The sequence below is a fragment of the Cnephaeus nilssonii genome (assembly GCF_951640355.1).
Source record: "Cnephaeus nilssonii genome assembly, chromosome: 8".
In the NCBI taxonomy this organism is placed as follows: Eukaryota; Metazoa; Chordata; class Mammalia; order Chiroptera; family Vespertilionidae; genus Cnephaeus; species Cnephaeus nilssonii.
Window position 1 is genome coordinate 88,181,217 of NC_137079.1, and position 23,796 is coordinate 88,205,012.

The 23,796-nt window shown below is 39.5% G+C and overlaps 2 protein-coding genes across 2 annotated transcripts in view; both read right to left on the minus strand.

Moving 5' to 3' along the window:
* SPRYD7 (SPRY domain containing 7) overlaps positions 1-23,796 on the minus strand; it is a 354,235-nt gene that overhangs the window by 139,153 nt on the left and 191,286 nt on the right. The window lies entirely within an intron of this gene.
* The window catches only part of KPNA3 (karyopherin subunit alpha 3), a 127,525-nt gene that overhangs the window by 18,584 nt on the left and 85,145 nt on the right, over positions 1-23,796 (minus strand). The window contains exons 3-7 of the mRNA XM_079779470.1: positions 7,748-7,837; positions 7,532-7,561; positions 7,394-7,446; positions 7,164-7,259; positions 1,998-2,083 (exon numbers count right to left, since the gene is read on the minus strand). Coding sequence (XP_079635596.1) covers positions 1,998-2,083; positions 7,164-7,259; positions 7,394-7,446; positions 7,532-7,561; positions 7,748-7,837 — 355 coding nt within the window. The remainder of the gene's footprint in view (positions 1-1,997; positions 2,084-7,163; positions 7,260-7,393; positions 7,447-7,531; positions 7,562-7,747; positions 7,838-23,796) is intronic.

The following is a 23,796-nucleotide window of genomic DNA, read 5'->3' on the forward strand; positions in this document are numbered from 1 at the left end:
ATTAGGGCAAATACTTTTACTCTAAAAAGAATCAATTTTAGCATTTTCCTTAGTAATATTCAAGTAGCACATCTAATAGTATGTAAAATTTGCTCTTACATCATTAACTACAAGCAAAAAGCAGCAATTTTTCCTATACTGTATTAAAAATTTTGTCTATAATACATAAAAAAAAAGTTTCTACACCAAATGCATAACCTTAGTCAATGTAATCTCAATTGCTGATATAGGATTAACTAAAGAACTGATTATTCCTATATCTGGCCTACTTTATATTTTAAAATAAGTTATCATTACAATTCTTACTATTTATATAACTTACATGTTAACCCAAATTCTAAAACACTGGTATTATATTAATCCACGTAAAAAACTAAGTGTTAAATCAGATCACTTTTTTGTAAATTTCAGTCAGTTGTGTACTACCACTAAGATTTTTTGCTGTATCTCTGCGTTAACTGTATTAGTATTTACTTAACATTTAAAATTTATCACACCTTTAACAGCTTTATTGAGATATAAATTACATACAATATAATTTTTGTAAGTGAACAATTCAATGGTTTTTAGTATTTATAAAGAACTGTGCAGCTATCACCACAATCTAATTTTAACACATTTCCATCACCTCCGAAAGAAATCCCTCACCCATAGTAATCTTGCAGCCTACTCCCCCAGCCCCAGGCAACCATTTAATTTGCTTTCCTTCTCCATATATTTTCCTATTCTAAACATCTCATAGATAAAATTGTATAATATATGTTTTTGTGTGTGTTTGGCTTCTTTAACTTAACATGAGGTTTTTAAGGTTCATCCATGTTACAGCATGTATCCGTATTTCATTCCTTTTTACTGTTGAAGAGTATTTAATTGTGTACCACATTTTGTTTGTCAACCCATTATCTAATGTATTTCCATTTTGGGGCTATTATGAGTACTGCTGCAAACACCTGTGTACAAGTCTCTTTGTGTGAACATGTTTCATATCTCTTGGTTCCATCTAGTAGTGGAACTGCTGAGCCATATGGTAACTCTACAATTAAACTTTAAAAAAAAAATCCTCACCTGAGGATATTTTTCCATTGATTTTTAGAGAGAGTGGAAGAGAGAGGGAAAGACAAAGAGAAGCACATGGATTGGTTGCCTCCTGCACGAGCCCTGACCAGAGCCCGGGCTAGGGAGAAGCCTGCCACCGAGGTACGTGCCCTTGACCGGTATCGAACCCGAGACCCTTCGGTCCACAGGCCGACAACACTCTATTCACTGAGCCAAACCAGCTAGGGCTGATTAATCTTTTGAGACAAAGGTTAAAACAACTAGAAGGTAACCAAAAAGTTAAAAAATGAAAACAAAGCATTGTTATTAAATTATTCCTACTAGCCTACATTGAAAGACCTAGTTTAAAATCTGTTCCCTTTCTGTTACAGCTAAAAATCTAACTGGAAACAGTCTCCTAGACATTATCAAATATCTAAAAAGAAAACTAAGAGAGAACAGTATTCTCACTACAGCAATATAACTTATTACCTTATCATACTAGTAGACTACTTAACATCATCTTGAGTACACCTAAAATCAGGTTAGTGTCCCACATTTTAACAGTACTTGGTGACATATTTTTTCCCCCCCAAAAAAGCTTTCGTCAGTTTGGTCAACACATTAATAACATTTATCCCATCTTGAGGTAGGCATACTTTAAAAAATATATACGTTGCAAGCTAAAAAGCATTAGCTACTTAGCACCTTGAAGGTATCAGAAACAGAAATTTTAAAACCTGTTATTAGAAGATGGTCTCTACCCAAAAAGATAAAACTTTATTCACATTTTAGTAACCACAATTAAAATTATTTGATAATAGATTAATGATACCTACGGGAAAGAGGTCAATCATAAAAAATAATTATGTTACAAAATAAAATTACAATAAAACTCTACTTTCTTGTTTTTATTAAAAATAAATAAAAAGTCCAGTATGTAAGAAAGCTAATTTACTTACTAGACTGTACAACAGCTTGAGTCTGTGCAGAAGTTCCTGATGCTATATTAGTTAATGCCCAAGCAGCTTCAAACTGTAATGAAGGACTGTAAAAAAACAACAAAAATAAATATGTTTAGGCACACAACTCCAACTTAAATTTATGACCTGTAGATCTATATGGTTATCCTTTACCTTGTCCTTGAATTTCACCTTGTTATATATCCAACTGCCTCTTGGATATTTCCACCTAAATGTGTCATTGGCTTCCAAACTGAGTCACTATAAACACACTTTTCTATATCCATTGGGAGTTGCAACATTTAGCCAGTCATTACTTTTCCCCTTGACTCCTTCTTCACCCACAAACATCAAATCACTCAGTCCTTTCAATTTTATTTCCTAAATATTTTTCTCTTCTTTTTCATCTCCTAAATATTTATTATATTTATAGCATTACTAGAGGCCCAGGGCACGAAATTCGTGCACGGGGGTGTGGGGGGGGTGCGGTGTCCCTCAGCCCTGCCTGCACCCTCTCCAATCTGGGATCCCTCAAGGGATGTCCGACTGCCCGTTTAGACCCGATCCTACCGGAAACGGTCTCCTAGACATCCCATCTCCTACCGGGATCGGGCCTAAACGGGCAGTCGAATATCCCTCTCACAATCCAGGACTTCTGGCTCCCAACTGCTTGCCTGCCTGCCTTCCTGATTGCCCCTACTTGCTTCTGCCTGCCAGCCTGATCACCCCCTAACCACTCCCCTGCCAGCCTAATTGATTCCGAACTGCTCCCCTGCCAGCCTGATTGCCCCTAACTGCCCTCCCCTGCAGGCCTGGTCCCCCTCAACTGCTCGCCCCTGCAGGCCTGGGTCCCCCCCAATTGCCCTTCCTTGCAGGCCTGGTCGCCCCCAACTTCCCTCCTCTGCCAGCCTGCTCACCCCTAACTGCCCTCCCCTGCAGGCTTGATTGCCCCCAATTGCCCTCCCTTGCAGGCCTGTTCCCTCCCAACTGCCCTCCCCTGCTGGCCTTATCACCCACAACTGCCCTCCCTTGCAGGCCTGGTCCCTCCCAACTGCCCTCCCCTGCTGGCCATCTTGTGGCGGCCATCTTGTGTCCACATGGGGGCAGCCATCTTGTGTGTTGGAGTGATGGTCAATTTGCATATTACTCTTTTATTAGATAGGATTCCTAATATCACTGTGCTCTCCTCATCTCACTTGAATCACTGCCAAAGCCTCTAGACTGGTTTAGACCCTATGTGACTCCATACCATCTGCTTTACATACTGGAGATATTATAAGGCTGCACAAATTTGCTAAAAGAAAGAGATCATTGTAATTTGAGATAATAATGGAAGACCTCATAAAGAAAGTGAAAACAACTAGCCTTTCAAAGATGGATAAAGAAAGACACTGCGGAAATACAATGAAAAGTATCATGGGTGGATGACCACGATGTGGATAGATGACTAGGAAAAGATCAAGAAATTATGCAAAAATATAATAGGGGGTGAAATTGGGAGGGTAGGTTACCAATTTCACCCCCTATTATATTTTTTTAGAGAGGGTAGGTTATCTAAAAGAGAGAAAGAGAGAGAGAGAGAGAGAGAGAGAGAGAGAGAGAGAGAGTGAGTTAGTTAGTTGCTGGAGTGAGGGTGAGAGAGGGAAGAGGACTCAAACCCCAAGCTTCAGAATGTATTGGAATTTATTCTATAGACATACTAAATATAGAGTGCTAGTAAAAAGGAAATTTTAAAAAACGTTGGAGGTCATGGTATGCAGAATGAATTTTAACAGTTTAAAGGCTGATGTAGGAGAAACCTGTTAAAAGGGAATCTAAATTAAGTTAGGATAAATAGCTGAAAGATAAATTCCTTTAAGCATAATACCAAGTTGGGAGGAGGTGGTAGTGAGCACAAATGAAGGAGAGCCAAAGGATAAGATGCAGAAAAACACATTATAGATATTTAAGAAAGACAGTGAGGCTGTTAGCATCAAAAGGTTGGAGAGATCCAAGAAGGAAAGGTTTAAGGAGAATAAATGTCAGAGATACAGCAAGCATTGAGGTTAAAGAGATGGAACAGATTTGCCCTAGTTTCGTGGTTGGCAAACTGCGGCTCGCCAGCCACATGCGGCTCTTTGGCCCCTTGAGTGTGGCTCTTCCACAAAATTCCACGGTCTGGGCGAGTCTATTTTGAAGAAGTGGCATTAGAAGAAGTTTAAGTTTAAAATATTTGGCTCTGTTGACTAATGAGTTTAGTCAAACTGCCCTAGCTGGTTTGGCTCAGTGGATAGAGCGTCGGCCTGGGGACTGAAGGGTCCCTGGTTCAATTCTGGTAAAGGGCACATGCCTGGGCTGTGGGCTTGATCCCCAGTAGGGGGCGTACAGGAGGCAGCCAATTAATGATTCTCTTCATTGGTGTTTCTATCTCTCCCACTCCCTACCTTTCTGAAATCAATATATATATATATATATATATATATATATATATATATATATATATATATATATATATATATATATATATATAATTTTTTTTTTTTTAAAAAGAGAGAGATGGAACAGATGAGAAAGTGGAGTATCAGGCCAAGAACTACATAATAAATTTTAGCAAAAGGCAGGGAATAACAGGGTATCAGAGGCAGAGAAGTAAAAGAACAATAAGATCAAAGAAGAGACAGTATATGCTGCCCCAGAATGGAAGGAGAAAGGTTATTAAGCTAGATTAGGTGGTTTGGCAAAATACTGAAAATGAGAAAAACAGAAAGACATAAAAAATCAAAATTATAAAGCCAGGCAAAGTCTCCTAAGACATCACTTGAAAAAAAGAGAGAGAACATATAGAAAAAATAAATGACTGCAAGAAGTAAACAATGAATGAACATTTATTATAAGCTTGATATTATTAGTGTTTTGTATATTCATTTCCATTCCTCACAACCACTTAATTTTTATTTAAAAAAATTCAACAAATTTTAATTTTCGAAATGTTCCCAAAAGAATTATTTCCAAAAGAATTATCAGAAGCATCCTCCAGTAACAAAACATAGTTGGGTAATCCATTTACTCCCCTCAATGAACTAGCTGTGTGTGCTGTGAGGTAGCCAAGATCTTCTGTGGAGATGGTACTCTCAATGTATAAGCATTCCCTCTTCACATGAAGAGTGTGAATAACAAGAAAGGACAGGGTCATCTTTTTTTCTTTTTGAAGTAACTCACCTTTTATTATTATTTCACCAACCATTGGTGTTTTCATAGTATTTTAAATGCCTAATTTCAGTTTAACAACATTACCAATACTTTTTTGAAAGATAATCCTATCTTCCAAGTAGCAGATATTAACAACTTCCAACACAATCTCTAGCAATAGTTTGCAGTTCTGAACCATGCTTTAGAAAAACATTTCCAGACCTAGCTGGCTTGGCTCAGTGGATAGAGCATCAGCCAGCGGACTGAATAGTCCCAGGTTTAATTCTGGCCAAGGGCACATGCCTGGGTTGTGAGCTCGATCCCTAGTAGGGGGTGTGCAGGAGGCAGCCGATCAATGATTATCTCTCATCAATGATGTTTCTATCTCTCTCTCCTTCTCCCTTCCTCTCTTAAACCAATAAAGAAATATATTTTTAAAAAAAATTTCCAGCAGCCTGTGTGGGATTTATTCCTATTCCACCATTAGTAATAATTGCACTTATTGCTGCAGAAACTTGAAAATTTTCTGCTGCAAACTTTAACACTGCTGTGTACTTTCAGGAACATTGAGTACTTCGTACGGCAGCCCTGGGTTCAACATCAGTATGATTTTAAAGGAAACCTTCAACAAGGTGGAACTGGTCTGCACAGAGAACCCAAGTCAACTCTGCCCAGTAGCCCCACTTCTCTGTGGTACTGGGGACTGCTCCCGTCACCTAATTTTTACAGATGAGAGTATAAAAATAGATGAGGGTATACAAGCCACTTGGGTTTTGGTCAACAGCAAACCCTGGATTTAAACCAGGGTACAAAGTCTATGGTCTTTTATATTACAAAACAATTTCCAATGACAAATCCATAAAGTCAGAAAGAAACCACTGACACATTTCTATTTTTGCTTTGGGAAGTAGTTACACAGGGCTGTATACATATTTTTACTATTATTTTCTATATAAAAGCTATGTTTCACAGACACACCCACACAATGAGTCTATACCAAAAACTGGAAAGGAAAAAATGAAAGAGAAGCCGATCGAGAACAAAAGAGGACCCTAAAGGTAGAGGTAAAACAGAATGTTTTTTTTTAAACAGTTGAAGTAAAACTTACTTTTACTTAAATAAATCTTGTTAAAAAACACACATATATGACAGTATTAAAATAAAGTGTTAAGGGCTTTTAGAAGGGTGGCTGTGGCACACAATGGAAAATCCTTAGTAGCAACATTTAAATACCATTATTTTTACTTAGTCAACTGAATATTCCTTAGACAACATTTAGCAAAATATTCGAAATTTTAGTCTAAATGCTCTAAAATGAAAAATCAGCATTTGTTCTAAAGTTTTTAGAGTGCAAACTTACATTCTTCCCAGTTGATTCAAATTGATGAGTTTAAGATACAGCATACCAGGGTATCTCTATACACTAACAAAAGTGGGGTCAGTAACCCCAAAATACCAAGTGATGTTTTTTCCTTTCTATTCTGTAAAAGTATGAACAGCCCTCTTATTTTTAATTTACACAAATAAAACCATGATGTTGGACAACAAATCATGATTGAAATTCTGTTAAAGAGTTCACAGAGGATCAATGGATCAGCTAAAATATTCACAACAAACAGCTACTCAGTTCTGGAAACCATTCATGTTGACTCAGTCATAAGGTTAATCTATATATAGACTCATAAGCAAAGAGTGACTCAAACACTATTTGGGCTGTTTTAAAATATTACTAAAAATATTAAAAATCACTAACAAATAAACACTCTAAATATTTGAAATAAGTTAGAAAAGACAATAAATAGAAGCTAAAATTTTCCTAGAAAATAAAGAGAAGCACTTTAGGTCTGTTGAATATAATCACAAAATAGTTACATAAAAATGCATAACAAATAAAAAATACAATAAATGCAAAACCAAACTGAACTCATTGGTTAAATAACAATCTTAAATTTTTAGTTAACTGAAAAAAGTGGGACAGGGAATCAAAACCATACTTACTTATCATCCCTTTCTAGACATTTGACAAGAATTGGTAAAATCCCAGATTTTATTAAGTCATCAATTGGTGGGTTTCTGTCACTGGATAATAGTTTTCTAGAAAAAGAAATATAAGAAGTTGTTATAATTTTCAAACTATGAACAGAAATAATAATGTACTCCTTCTAGACAACTAAATAAGACACCCTACATGTGACATAACTTCTCTGACTGGACAAATTAGTATTTACCTTGCAGCTTGAACAGCACTCAGCTGGACCACTGGGTTATCACTTGTGGCATTCTGCAACACCAAATGTAAATTTCAGAAATAAAAAAAAATCAATTTCAAAATATTTCAAAATGAGAATATTAAATTAATCACATACCTGCAATATAGCTTCTAGTGTTACATTTTGCTTAAAAAGAAAAAAAGATAGTTCAGCAAAGAGTTTGTTAGCAAAATTACATTTATGAAATAATTTATTTACTAAAGTTAATATACCTTAATTATCATTGTACAATTGATCTTAGATTAAAAATAAAGTTTTCTGGCCATTACAAAAATTACTTAAAAAATAGTTTATAAGAACAAGGTAACTTACTGCTTTAAAATCAGCATCAACATCTGAATCTTCTAAACTTTCTTCTTGGGGAACATTCCTTTTTTTCAGTAAGTGTTCATCTCTTTTGTTCTGAAAGGCAACCAGTAAATAGTTAAGAAGCTATAAGGATACTGTTAATAAAAACTCCATTAAAATTATTTAAACGTTATCAGACAATTGTGAAACAAAGTGGGTCTCTATATAAGAGTAACATGAATTAAGTGTACATATGCAAACCAATGACAAGGATTAACAGATTATAGCCCAAGTTTCTCTCTCTCTCTCTCTCTCTCTCTCTCTCTCTCTCTCTCTCTCTCTCTCTCTTTCTCTCTCTCTCACACACACACACACACACACACACACACACAATTTATTAAGCACCAACTGTTTTGACCAATACTATGCTTCCACATCTTTAGTGAATATTTAAATTTGGGGATACATTATTATTACGTCTTTTTCCTCCACTGACCTCTTCCCAGCCACTCCCTCGACCCCATCCCCGGCACATGCCCTCACCCCCCTACTGTCTGTGTTCATGGGTTATGCTTATATGCATGCATACAAGTCCTTTGGTTGCTCTATTACCTACCCCCTCTCCTGCCTTCCCTCTGAGGTTGGATGGTCTGTTCGATGCTTCTATGTCTCTGGCTCTATTTTTGTTCATCAGTTTATGTTCATTATATTTCACAAATGAGTGAGACCATGTGATATTTATCTTTCTCTCACTGACTTATTTCGCTTAGCATAATGTTCTCCAGGACCATTCATGCTGTTACAAATGGTAGGAATTCCTTCCCTTTTACAGTAGGATAGTATTCCATTGTGTAGATGTATCACTGTATTTTTTCCCCCAGGGGAGAGCGCGAACGCAGTCCCCCACCACCACAAATTATGCAGTCGAGTTTCCCACATTTGGGGAAATCGCAGGGGTCAGCACATCCGGAGTGCAATGGATAAGCCTTGCCCTGGGAAAACCACCTTCGTGATCATGGTATCTCCCCTGCCAGGTAAGTATGTACCACTGTTTTTTAATCCACTCATCTGCTGATGGGCACTTAGGCTGTTTCCAAATCTTAGCTATTGTAAATTGTGCTGCTATGAACATAGGGGTGCATATATCCTTTCTGATTGGTGTTTCTGATTTCTTGGGATATATTCCTAGAAGTGGGATTACTGGGTCAAATGGGAGTTCCGTTTTTAATTTTTTGAGGAAACTCCATACTGTTTTCCACAGTGGCTGCACCAGTCTGCATTCCCACCAGAAGTGCACGAGGGTTCCTTTTTCTCTGCATCCTCTCCAGCACTTGTCATTTGTCGATTTGTTGATGATAGCCATTCTGACAGGTGTGAGATGGTACCGCATTGTCGTTTTCATTTGCATCTCTTGGATGATTAGTGACTTTGAGCAAGTTTTCATATGTCTCTTGGTTTTCTGTATGTCCTCTTTCGAAAAGTGTCTATTTAGATCCTTTGCCCATTTTTTTTTTTTATTGGATTGTTTATCTTCCTTTTGTTAAGTTGTATGAGTTCCTTATAAATGTTGGAGATTTTTGCCTTGTCGGATATAATATTGGCAAATATGTTATATTTGTTCTCCCATGAAGTGGGCTTTCTTGTTGTTTTGTTGATGGTTTCTTATGCTGTGCAGAAGCTTTTTATTTTGATATAGTCCCATTTGTTTATTTTCTCCTTAGTTTCTATTGTCCTAGGAACTGTATTGGTAAAGATATTGCTACGACATGTGTCTGATATTTTGCTGCCTATGAATTCTTGCAAGATTTTCATGGTTTCCTGTCTTATGTTTAAGTCCTTTAACCATTTTGAGTTTACTCTTTTTTTTCCCCCATAGCTCCGCTCCACCCGATTCCCCACCCCACCCTATGCCCTTACCCCCCACTACTGTCTTCATCCATAGGTGTAAGACTTTTGTCCAATCTCTTCCCACACCCCTCAGACCCTCTTCCTCCTGAGAATTGTCAGTCCACTCCCTTCCTATGTCCATGATTCCATTATATTCACCAGTCTATTCTGTTCTTCAGACTTTTTATTCACTTGATTTTTAGATTCACTTGTTGGTAGGTATGTATTTGATGTCTTTTTGTTGTTCATAATTTTTATCTTTACCTTATTCTTCTTCTTCCTCTTCTTACAGAATACCCTTCAGCATTTCATGTAATCCTGGTTTGGTGGTGATGAACTCCTTTAGCTTTTTCTTGTCTGTGAAGCTCTTTGTTTGACCTTCAATTCTGAATGATAGCTTTGCTGGGTAGAGTAATCTTGGTTGTAGGTTCTTGCTGTTTATCACTTTGAATATTTCTTGCCACTCCCTTCTGGCCTGCATAGTTTCTGTTGAGAAATCAGCTGATATTCGTATGGGTACTCCCTTGTAGGTAACTAACTGTTTTTCTCTTGCTGCTTTCAAGATTCTCTCTTTGTCTTTTGCCCTTGGCATTTTAATTATGATGTGTCTTGGTGTGGTCCTCTTTGGATTCCTCTTGTTTGGGGTTCTGTGCGCTTCCTGTACTTGTAAGTCTATTTCTTTCACCAGGTGGGGAAAGTTTTCTGTCATTATTTCTTCTAATAGGTTTTCAATATTTTGCGCTCTCTCTTCTTCTGGCATCCCAAAAATTCGGATGTTGGTATGCTTAACCTTTTGCACTGGGATCTCGAGTGTGACTCGAAACGGTTAGCATTAGAATAAAGGAATCGAGAAAAAAGCAAGTGAGTGCAAAGGATTAAAGTTGTCCCAGAGGCTCCTTACATTATCTTCATATTTTTGGATCCTTTTTTCTTTTTGTTTTTCTGGTTGGGTGTTTTTTGTTTCCTCATATTTCAGATCTTTGGTTTGTTTCTTGGGGTACGTTGATCTGCAGTTGAGTTTATGTATATTCTTTATTTCAGACAGTGTATGCTTAATTTCTGACTGGTCCTTTTCCATTTTTTTGGCATTCTCATTATGGTCCTTGAAGGTCTCATCAAGTTTCTCAGCAGTTTTTAGAAGATTCTTGAGTAACCTTATAAATGTGGTCCTGAACTCCATGTCATCCCGTGGTTTGCTTTCCTCCATTGCCCCCTTTCGCGACATGCCTCCGTGTCTCCGAATTTTGGCTGCTTCCCTGTGTTGATGGAGCGGCTTTGTGTGGTAGGTGACCCACAGGGGCAAGTAGCTCAGCCTCCCCAATCACCCGAGGTGGACGGTCTTGGTACACCCCTTTGTGGGCTGAGTGCAAAGTCTTGGTGTAGTTAAGCCTTGATTGCTGTTGGTACCCTGGGAGGAATTGTCCTCCAGGCCAATTGGCTGTGGGGACCCGCTGTGTTTATAATGGAAGAACTGCTGCACTGGAGACACACTTATGGGGCAGGACTTGTTTCAGTGGGGCTTTGGTGCTCACTGAGTCTGCCTCTTGAATGTGTCACTTATGGATGTGAGGAGTTGAAATCTGTGTCTCACACTGACCACTAGGTAGACTGGCTTCTGGATCTCCAATGGGGTGCAGGTCTGAGGTCACCCTGCAGGAGCTACAGCAAGAACTACAGTCCTCTCCTCCCTGCTTGGGATTTGTACATTATGGAGCTGTCTGAACCAGTTTGCAAGTTAGCAGCGATAGTGAAGGCCATTCATATGCAAAAGCCGCTGCTTGGAGCTTGGGTGAGTTTGTAGGTTGTGCGGGGCGGGGTCTCAGGGCATCACTAGGCTAGGGTGTGGCAAACAGCAATGGCTGGCAGCCAGCTGTCCCACGCCTCCGACTGCGTCCCCATGTCTCACGCCCCAGCGCAGCAAACAATTATTCCTCCGCGCAGCTCTGCAAGCAAGCCACCCTCACTTTCCGACCCGATGGCAGACAGTCCAGCTTCTCCCCGTAGGAGTTTGGTTCTCGTGTGTCTCCCCTTCAGGTTGAAGAAAGCAACACCCGCCGCCAGCCGGGATCCGCCGCCAGCCGGGATCCGCCGCTAGCCCGTATTGCGCACGTGCTCCCGTAACTCAGCTTTTCAGCGTTTGTGCACTGAATGCTCCCCTCTCTTTCCGTCTAGTTGTAGAACTTCCACTCAGCCAGTCCTCCCGTGGCTCTGGGTGATAGACGTTTTGTCTTTTAGTTGTAGTTTTGAAATTGTTGTGCATGGCCGCAGTTTAGGTGTGTTTACCTACGCCGCCATCTTGGGTTCTCCGAGTTTATTCTTGTGTATGGTGTAATTTGGTGGTCTAGTTTCATTTTTTTTCGCATGTATCTGTCCAATTTTCTCAACACCATTTATTGAAGAGACTGTCTTGATTCCATTGTATGCTCTTGCCTCCTTTGTCAAATATTAATTGAGCATAATGGCTTGGGTCTATTTCTGGTTTCTCTGTTTTGTTCCATTGGGCTATATGTCTGTTCTTATGCTAGTATCAGGCAGTTTTGAGAACAGTGGGTTTGTAATATAGCTTGATATCTGGTATTGTGATCCCTCCAACTTTGTTCTTTCACAGGATTGCTGCGGCTACTCAGTTTTTGTTTTTTGTTTTTAATTTCACATTTTTGGAAGTTTTGGAGAGTTTGTTCTAGGTCTGTGAAATATGCTGTTGGTATTTTAATGGGGATTGCACTGAATCTATAGATTGCTTTGGGTAATATGGACATTCTATTGGTGTTAATTCTACCAATCCATGAACACGGTATATTCTTCCATTTGTTTATGTCTTCCTCTATCTCTTTTTCCAGTGTCCGGTAGTTTTCCGAGTACAGGTCTTTTACCTCCTTAGTTAAGTTTATTCCTAGGTATCTTAATTTTTTGTTGCAATGGTAAATGGGATTGTTTTTTTAGTTTCTCATAAACTCAGATTTAAACTCTTGCCATCTGGTTTTTACAAATAAGAACTCTCTACTAGCAAATATATTTCTAGATTTTATGGGATTTCAACTGTTTGTAATAGCAACCTGTGACATTTCACATAATATATGACTTTGGGTAAGTCATCAATTTTCTCTAATTTTTTTTTAGTGTGTCTATAGAATTAAGCCAAAATAAATTTGATAAAAATCGAATAAATGATTTCTAAGATGCTTTTCAACTTAATATTTTAAAGGGTATACAATACAATATTTACAGAAGTGTTTGATTATAATAGAAAGTTACCAAAGAGGCACTAATACTGATGTTAAAATGCATATCAAATAGAAAGTTAAAACTAGAAATACATCTATATCTGAAGCTTACTGGCTTATCTGCATGGCATCTACTTTTGTACTATGTTTGAGTAAGCATGTTTAAACCAACTTTTGTTTATATATATGCTAATCCAGAGATTAGCAACTTCCATTTATATAGCATACTTTAGCAATTTCAAATAATCAATTTTATATTATTTTTAAATTAACATCTCTCACAAATATTAAAAATCATGCATTAATATTTTATAGACTCAAGTAGCTCCTCAAAAAATACATATTAATTTACAGAGGGAAAACTTAGCAGATAGTATCTTGACCAAGTGACAAAGGTTATGAGTAAAGAACAAATCAACACTGTGCCTTCTGCTCTGATGCACTAAGAAAATATAACTTCTGTGATATTCTTGACCAAAATAACAACAACAATCTGAGAAAAGCCAGACAAACCCAAATCTGCCATTTTACAAAAATTTAGTCTGTACTCTTCAAGATAAAGTCTGGGAAACTTCTGGTATGAAAGAGACTAAAGAAACATGAGAACTCACTGCAATGCCTAATGCTGATTGGATCTCAGATTTACTAATGACATTATTGGGAACAACTAGCAATATGAGTTTGGTCTATGGACTAGATAGTAAAAATTTATATGTTAATCAGACAGATGCACTGTGGGTATGTAGGAAAGTATGTTTTTATGAAATACTAGAGGCCCGATGCACGAATTCATGCGCGAGTGGGGTCTGGACCACCCGCCCTGATAGGGGCCGATCAGGCTGGGCCGGCTGTGGGGAGGGGCCACGGGTGGTTGGCCAGTGGGCCCTGCCCGCTGGTTGAACTCCCAGACAAGGGGACAATTTGTATATTAGCCTTTTATTATGTAGGATGAACTGATATATTAAGGGTAATAGACATAATGCCTGCAACTTAATGGTTCAAGAAAATTATGTACATATATATAAAAATTAGAGAGAATAAGGCAAATATGAAGAATACTAACAACTGGGAAACTAGGGGGCTAAATAAGTGTGCATGGTATTTTCAGCATTAAATTGCAAATCTGAATTTCAAACCACAAGTTTGAAATTGTTTCAAAATTTAAACAAGTCTATGCATCATACTTTGTGATTTGTAACAGTTAATTTTTAAATTTATTATAAATTTTAACATCTCTTGGAATTTTATACATTTAAAAAATTTCAGCAAATTTATCTATCAACAGATAAACAAAACAAAAAAACTAATCTAATCCTGATCCCTTCCATTTTCACTCTGTTTTCCTCTAACTTTTCCAGAGTCTAAATAATCAAGTTTCCAATGTCCTTTTAGGAATCTTCTTCATTCCTCATACTGTCCAAATATTTCAGGTATAAAAGCAATATAAAGCATAAATACAACTAAGCCTCCTATATACATAGATGCCCAATCTGAGGATAGCAGTTTATTATTATACTAGAAGCCTGATGCATGAAGATGCGTGCTAGAATGGGCTTTCCTTTCCCTGGCTGCCGGCACCACCTTTCCACTCCTGCTCAGCCCCTTTCCGCTCAGGCCCCGGAGCCACCTCTTTCCGCTCTGGGAGCCGCCTCTTTCCGCTCCAGGAGCTGCCTCTTTCCACTCCGGCCCGCCTTCCCACGCTGCCCAGAGGCCCTGAGAGACTGGGGGTGGGGCAGAATGCCTGCGTAGTAACCATGGCGACGATGCAAGAGTCCTGCCCCCGTCATTCGGTGCCTGTGTATGCAAATTAACCTCCATCTTTGTTGGGTTAATTTGCATATCACTCCTGATTGGCTGGTGGCGTAGCGGAGGTATGGTCAATTTACATGTTTATTATTAGGTAAGATAAGATGTTTACTGGCTTATTCTGGTAAGGAAACTCCTTTCTATTTATAATTTGCTAGATTTTTTTCTTTTATCTTTTAAAGCCACAAACAGGTGCTTAATTTTATTAAATTGCGTTTTGCATATATTGAAATGGATGTACAGTTTTCCCCTTTCATCTGTAAATGTGCTAATTGGTTTTCTAATGTTAAACTTAAAACCTTGTGATGTTAAACGTATAATCTTGCAAGTCCCAAGATATACCTTTCTTGGAATTAAAAAATTATATTCACTTTATTTAAAACTTTTTTCACTTATGTTCTTAAGTACACTTTCACATGCTGTCTTGGTCTGGTTCCTGGGAGTCATAATTTTCTAAGCCTCATAAAATCAGTTGGGAAGTGTTCCCTCGTTATATTCTCTGAAATAATTTAATAGAAGCTAAAATTATCTGTTCTTTGAATGCTTGCGGAGTTCAATCTATAAGGTTACCTTTTCTTTTTCAGGTGGATGAGAGAGGTTAAATTTTTAGCTATTTATATAATCACTTCCATTATTTTTAGATCTGTTCAAGTTTTTCATTTCTCCTTAGGGAAACTGGGTAAATTATTTTTTCTACTAGGAAATTGTCTATTTCACACAAGTTTTCAAATTTACTGGCATAAAGTTGTTCATATTCAAATTGTGTTAGATTACAGAAATATCTACAATTCCCCTTCTTATATCCATGCCTCCAGTAGTCCGGTTCTGCACTGATTCTGGGTGTGGCTGTGTAACTTGCTTTGGCAATGGGACATAATGCACGTGGACTTATACATCTGAGCATGTCCTTTCTTGCTGCTCTTACAATTTTAAAACCACCATGTGATCAACACTGTGCTAGCCTGCTGGAGGATGAAGCTATGTGGAGGACAACCAAGGTCCCAGCCAATAGCCAGAAACTTGAGTGAGAGCATCTTAGATCATTGAGTCACCAACTAACTCACCAGCTGACCAGAGATGAAATGAGAGAGCCCACAGAGCTCAGTTAAACTGGCCCAGACCATAAGAACCACTATGCTAACCCACAGAATTATTAGCTTAATAAAATGGCTATTGTTTTAAGCCACTTAGTTTTGGAGTGATTTATTATGCAGCAAAAACTAACTGATGTACTAATATTTTAAAACTTATGCTACTTATAAATTAATGAGCCTTTAAATTCCTATTATTTGTTCTCTCTACTTGCTACAAATTTCTTTTGTGAAATAGCTCTTTAACTGTATTCCACAGGTTCCAACATGTATTATTTTTCTATTGTTCTGGGTATTCCTAATTTCCATTAGGATCTCTTTGATGCCCAAAGTACTCAGAAGTGCTTTATTTTTTCACAATTATGAAGTTTTTGTAACTATCTCATTCACTGATTTCTAATTTAATTGTATTGTGATCAGAGAAAACAGTCTGCACAATATTCTGAAATTAGCTGACATTTTTTTATACCAAAGTTTTCTGAACTTTGTCAGTCCACAATGTAGGCCAAAGGAAATACCTAATAGTGTCTTATCAAGTAGTTAGGTCCAAACAATTTAATAGTCATTTTTTGGGGGGTGTGGGGTAAAATAACAAAAAAAATGGAAAATAAATTTTTATTTTTTTTTAGACAAAATATGTGATTGAAAAGAATACAGGGTAATCTAATGCTTAAAAAGTGTGAATTAACTCAAGATCTAATAGTTCTGTGGTATCCAAATGATGTTAAATATCAATATTACTCTTAAAATTTAGAATATTCCAAGGTGTCCCTTTAAGTTCACTATGGAGCCCCATGGTACCTGTTTGGGAACTATCCTATCTAATAAAGAGGGAATATGCTAATTGACCATCAGATGGTGGCTGTGGGCGCCACCATCTTTGTGAGGACAAAGATGGTGGCGCCCACAGCCAATAAGGAGTGAATATGCTAATTGACTGCCACACCTTCAAAGATGGCAGCGCCCACAGCCACAAGATGGCGGCGCCCAGTTCCCTCAGCCCCGCCAGGGCGGCAGACGCACGGCACAGCCAGGTCTGCCCCCAGGTGGGTCCAGCCACTCCACACACCTGCCTCCGGAGTCCCCCAGTCCCCTCAGCCCCCAGCCACCCAGGGCTGGCCCGAGGCGCAGGCAACCAGGGCCAGCCAAGGCTTGCGCTGCTGGCAGTGGCAGCAGCAGAGGTGTGATGGGGGCATCACCTTCCCCTGATGGCCAGGTCACCTCCTGTCCCTGAGGGCTCTTGGACCATGAGAGGGGGCAGGCCGGGCTGAGGGACACCCCTCCAGTGCATGAATTTTCATGCACCGGGCCTGTAGTAGCTTTATATTATCACAAAACCAATTTTCAAATATGCATGAGTTTTTTCTTTTTTAATTAAATTTATTGGGGTGACAATGGTTAATAAGATCATATAGGTTTCAAGTGTACTTTTCTACAAAACATGATTTGTATATTGCATGTGCACCCACCACCAAATAAATCATCTTCCATCACCATAAATGTGGCCCCTTTACTCTTCACTACCTCCCCACTTCCCTCTGAGAGTTACCATATAGTCATCTGTGTCTATGAGTTTGTTTTATATCCCACATGAGTGAAATCATATGGTTCTGACCATACGATAGCTTTTTCTAACTTATTTCGCTTAAGCGTAATATTCTCAAGCTCCATCCATGTTGTTGTAAATGACTGTATTACATCCTTTCTTAGGGCTGAGTAGTAGTCCACAGTATATATGTACATCTTCTTTATCCAGTCCTCTATGAAAGGACACTTGGGTTGTCTCCATGTCTTGGGCACTGTGAATAATGCTGTAATAAACACAGGGGTGCATATATTGTTGCGAATAAATGTTTTAAAGTTTTGGGGTAGATACCCAGAAGAGGGCTTGCTGGGTCATATGGTAATTGTATTCTTAATTTTTTTAGGAACTGCTATACACACTTTTTTCCACAGTGGCTGCAAAGGTTTACATTCCCACCACCAGTGAATGAGGGTTCCTTCTTCTCAACAACCTCTCCAACACTTATTGTCTTATTGATAACACATTCTAACAGGTGTGAGATGGCATCATTGTAGTTTTTATTTGCATTTCCATAATAGCTAGTGAAGTTGAACAACTTTTTACATATCTGTTGGCCATTTACATATCTTCTTGGAAGATGTGTCTGTTCAAGTCCTTTGCATTTTTTAAATTGTTACTTTTTTAAATTAAATTGTTTGTTTGGTGTTGAGTTGTATGAGTTCTTTATGTATTTTGGATATTAACCCCTTGTTGGAGCTATTGCTTGCAGATATCATTCCCATTTGGTTGGTTGCCTTTTTATTTTGTTGACGGTTTGTTTTGCTGAGCAGCTTTTTATATAGGCCTGTTAATTTATTTTTACCTTTACATCCCTTGTCTTTGGGGTCAAATTCATAAACTGTTCTCTAAGACCAAGGTCCATAAGCTCAGGACCTATGTTTTCTTCTATATAATTGTTTCAGATCTTATATTTAGGTCTTTGTTCTATTTTGAATTAATTTTTGTACATGGGGACAAACTGTAATCTAGTTTCATTCTCTTGCATGTGGCTTTTCTTTTAATTAAAAAATATTTTTATTGACTGCAGAGAGGAAGATAGAGGGAAAGAGAGATAGAAACATCAATAATGAAAGAGAATCATTGATCAGATGTCTCCTGCATACCCCATACCACAGACTAAGCCTGCAACCTGGACATGTGCCCTGCCAGGGAATTGAACCGTGACTTTCAGGTTCATAGGTTGACACGCAACCACTGAGCCACGCTTTTCAATTTTCCCAGGACCATTTACTTAAGAGACTACTTTTCTCCATTGTGCTTTTGGCTCCTTGGTCAAAAATTATTGTCCATATACATGTAGTTTTATTTCTAAACTAGAGGCCCAGTGCATGAAATTCATGCACGGGGGTGTGTGTCCCTCAGCCCAGCCTGCACCCTCTCCAATCTGGGACATCCGTCTCACAATCCAGGACTGCTGGCTTGCCTGCCTGATTGCCCCTAACCACTTCTGCCTGCCAGCCTGATCACCCTCGAAGCACTCCCCTGCCAGCCTGGTCGACGACTAACTGCTCCCCTGCCAGCCTAATTGTCCCTAACTGCCTTCCCCTGCCGGCCTGGTCGCCCCCAACTGCCCTCTCCTGCAGGCCTGGTTCCCCCCAACTGCCCTCCCCTGCAGGCCTGGGTCCCTCCCAACTGTCCTCCCCTGCAGGCCTGGTCACCTCCAACTGTCTTCCCCTGCAGGCCTGGTCGCCCCCAACTGCCCTCCTCTACCAGCCTGGTTACCCCTAACTGCCCTCCCCTGCTGGCCTGGTCCCCCCCCCAACTGCCCTCCCTTGCAGGCCTGGTCCCTCCCAACTGCCTTCCCCTGCTGGCCTGATAGCCCACAACTATCCTCCCCTGCTGGCCATCTTGTGGTGGCCATCTTGTGTCCACATGGGGGTGGCCATCTTGTGTGTTGGTCAATTTGCATATTACCTCTTTATTATATAGGATTCTCAATTTTGTTCCATTGGTTTGTGCGTCTGTTTTTCTGCCAATTCCATGCTGTTTTGATTATTGTAGCTCTGTAGTATAACTTGAAGTCAGCAAGTGCTGATACCTCCACCTTTGTTCTTTTGTCTCAGTACTGCTTTGGCTATTCTGGGTCTTTTGTGGTTCCACACAGATGTAATATGGCCATTTTAATTATGTTGATTCTTCCATCCATGAACACAAAATATATTTCCATTTCATTGTGTCTTTTTTTGTTTGTTTAATCCTCACCTGAGGATATTTTTTCCATTGATTTTTTTTGAGAGAGTGGAAGGGAAAGAGGAGGGAGAGGGTGGGGAGAGAAAGAGAGAGAAAAAGAGAGAGAGAGAGAGGGAGAACAAACAGGCACATCAATTGGTTGTCTCCAACTGCGACTGGGGATCAAACCTGAAACCGAGGTACATGTCCTTAACTGGGAATTGGACCCAAGAGCATTCGGAGCATGGGCCGACACTCTAATCACTGAGCAAAACCAGTCAGGGCATCATTGTGTCTTTTTCAATCTCTTTAAATAATGCTTTGTAGTTTCAGTATATAGGTCCTTCACATCTTTTGTCAAGTTTATTCCTAGGTATTTTATTCTATTTGTTGCAAATGCAAAAGGAATTATTTTTTTCATTTCTATACTGAAGTTTCATTGTTAATATATAGGAATGAAATCCTCACCAAGAGAGAAAGACACACAGAGAGAAACATTGATCATTTGCCTTCTGTATGTTCCCAGACCAGGAATCAAACCCTGAACCCAGGTATGTGCCCTGACCGGGAATTGAACCAGCAACTTTGGTGCACAGGGCAATGCTCAACCTACTGAACTACTCTGGCCAGGCAGCAGTGGATTTTTATACATTGATTGTTGTGTTTTGCAACTTTACTGTATTGATTATTTCTAATAGTTTCTTGGTGGAGTCTTTAGGGTTTTCTATATATAGAATCATGTCATCTGCAAAAAGTGGATTTTGAAATGTGTTTAATAATACTTGGAAATTGCTATTTAACTTTTATATCTCTCATTGTTTATTTATTACTCACAAGAAAATCTCTCATAATGATTAAGTCTTTGAAAAATTACTCCTTGTAATTTTTTAATATATACTTGTAATTTTTGCTTTGTGTATACTTGTGCATGTTTAGTAGGCATATACAAGTTTAGAGTTATTACAACTTCTTGGTAAATTGTTTTTTAATAAAAAATTAAGTAATGACGCCTGCATTTGAATTAAAAACTAACAGGCTAAAATATCCTAAGGCATGAAAATCACACTTTATATACTTTAACCAAAAAAATATGTAAAAGCCCAGGAAAGATAATCCCTGGGCAGGTTTCTCGTGATCTGACTAATCATTAAAGGAGGCATCATTAAAACCACTAACTTAAACTGTCCCTTTACTTGACAAACTAGCTATTTCCACCTGCCTAGAGACTATACTACATACAATAAACTCAGCATCCATAAAAGGTATCTTGTTCTTTTGTCAAGTGGGAGGGGGGCTCAGACATATGGCAACTAGCCTAGTTTGAACACCCACCTTACACACAACCACACACAACCACACACACACACACACACACACACACACACACACACACACACACACGATCCATTTCTTAAGTTATTTTAAAAATCCATTATTACTATATTATCCATGTATGTATTTAATCCTTTTTAGACCTCTGTTTTCTGAACCACACAAAATTGCCACTTTATAGGTCAAAAACGTTAATTATGGGAAAATTCTTAGGACTCAAACTAGTATTTTTGGAATTAACAAATTCTGTTATTCACCTATACATAATGTTCTTTTTCATTCCCAAATTTCTCTTCCCATCTTGAAAAAAGGACTTGTAATCCTATACCTAAATTTGTATCACAGATAAGTAGTCACGTCTTATACATGTTATGAAAAGGTAATTATTTATTAGCCCCATTTCAAACTTGAATAATTAAATTTGTTTTTATCCACTAATACCCTCATTTTCTTAAACCCTTATCTGGTTTTAGTTCCTATAATATTAAAATCTTTATTTAATAGATGAGTAAATGAGGACATAAAAAACCTGGCTTAATTATATTCACCCACAAATTTTACATGTTACATATACATTTTGGGCACTCTGCTCAATGTGTTCTACTTTTTAAAAATTTTTTTTGAAAATTGATTTTAGAAGGAGAGAGAAAGAAAGAGGGAGAAAGGAAAGGAGGGAGGGAAAGAGAGAGAAACATTAATTTGTTGTTCCACTTATTTAGGCATTCATTGGTAGATTCTTGTATGTGCCCTGATTGGGGATCAAACCTGCAACATTGGCATATCTGGCTGATGCTCTATCTAACTAAGTTACTCAGCCAGGGCTCAATGTGTTATACTTAGATATTAAAAATTTAAAAAATACTACTGGTTCATCAATCATGTAAAAATCTGAAAACCAAACACAAATTATTTTTCCTGCAGGATCTCATCAAATAGCTGCATTTTTTGGATCATAATTTACTAACACAGATATTTTTAATTGAAAATTTTATTGAGATAATTGTAAATTTGCATACATTTGTAAGAAGCAATGCAGAATCTCTTGCACATTTTCCCCAGATTCCCCCAATGGTAACATTTTTGCAAAATTATAGTAGTCATGTGCCACATAATGACATTTTGTTAAACAATGTACCACATATATGATTGTGGATCCACAAGATTATAAAGAAGATGAAAAATTCCTGTCGCCTCGTGACGTAATAGGTGTTGTAATGCAATGCATTTACTCACGTATTTGTGGTGATGCTGTTGTAAAAAAAACTTACTGTGCTGGTAATTATATAAAGGTATATAACAAATACACAGTGGTCTGAGGTGACCTCTGAAAATGGTTCCTAGCCACTTGATCCACAAAACCCCACAAAATCATGCAAATCAAGAGGCTCAAATTTTGTGTTCACTTTAAGAACACTTGTGAAGCTCCAGTTGGTGGCTCAACACTGTCTCATGCACCAAAAAGCTGTTGGTTCGATTCCTGGTCAGGGTACATGCCCAGTTTGTGGGCTCCATACCCTGCAGGAAGCAGCCAATCAATGTTCCTCTTCCTTTCCCTTCCCCTCTCTCTCTAAAATCAATTTTAAAAATATTGCGCGCGCGTGCGCGCGCACACACACACGAGGCATGGTGCACGAAATTCGTGCACAGGAGGTGGGGGTCCCCTTAGCCCAGCCTTCACCCTCTCCAATCCGGGACCCCTTGGGGGATCTTGGAAAGTTGGACATCCCTCAAACAATCCTGGACAGCTGGCTCCTAATCGCTCACCTGCCTGCCTGACTGGTCGCCCCTAACTGCTCCGCACCCCCTGCTGTCGTGATCGACCCTAACTGCCTCTATGTGCCAGCCTGATCGCCCCTAACTGTCCCCCGCTGCCAGCAAGGTTGCCCCCAACTGCCCCCTCCCTGCCAGCCTAGTCGCTCCTAACTGCCCCCCCCCAGCCTCGTCACCACTTATTGAACCCCCTCCCAGTCTGGTCACCCCCAACTACCCCCCCCCGCCGGCCTGGTCGCCCCCAACTGCCCCCCCGCTGGCCTGGTCGCCCCCAACTCCCGCCCCACCAGCCTGGTCGACCCTCACAGCCCCCCCGCCGGCCTGGTCACCCCACACAGCCTGCTGTTCAGTCGTTTGGTTATCCCTCACTAACTCCCCTGCCAGCCTGGTCGCCCCACGCAGCCTGCTGTTCAGTCGTTTGGTCGTCCCTCACTAACCCCCTTGCCAGCTTGGTTGTAGGCAGCCATCTTGTGAGGGCGTGAGGGTTAATTTGCATATCACCTCTTTATTATATAGGATATATATACACTTGTGAAACTGACCAGGCCATAAAGGTATCCTCTCTAATAAAATGGTAATATGCAAATTAACCATCACTCTGCTACATAAGTCATGCCCACCACCCAAGCCACGCCCACCAGCCAATCAGGGCGAGTATGCAAATTAACCCCAATCCAAGATGGCTACAGCCACAGAGAGCAAGGTTTCCCAGGTAACAGGGGAAGCCAAGCTTTCCATAGCCATTGCAGGCCTAAGCCTCCACTCAAGCTACAAAGTTTCAGTTATAGAAGGTAAACAAATTCAAACAAATGGCAGCAGAATGGAGCTTGAGAGAGCAGGCCAGGGTTGCCGGCGGCAACAGGGGAAGCAAAGCTTTCCATACACCCTGGCCGGGCTCAACCGCTTAAGGCTACAAAGTTTCAATTGTATGAGGTGAATTAACTGCCACAGAAAATGGCTGCCGCCCCAGAGGGAGCAGCAGGCTTGGCTCCGCTCCAGGCTACAAAGTTTCAATTGTAGAAGGAAAATAAATCCCAGATACCAGGGCCTCTGCTTGGGTTGCCAGGGGGCGTGGCCGGCCTGCAAACCACCACAGGCCCCTCGCTCAGGCCACCCCATGCCCCAAGGGAACCCCACCCTGATCCGGGACGCCCTTCAGGGCAAACCAGCTGGCCCCCACCCCTGTACCAGGCCTCTATCCTATCTAAT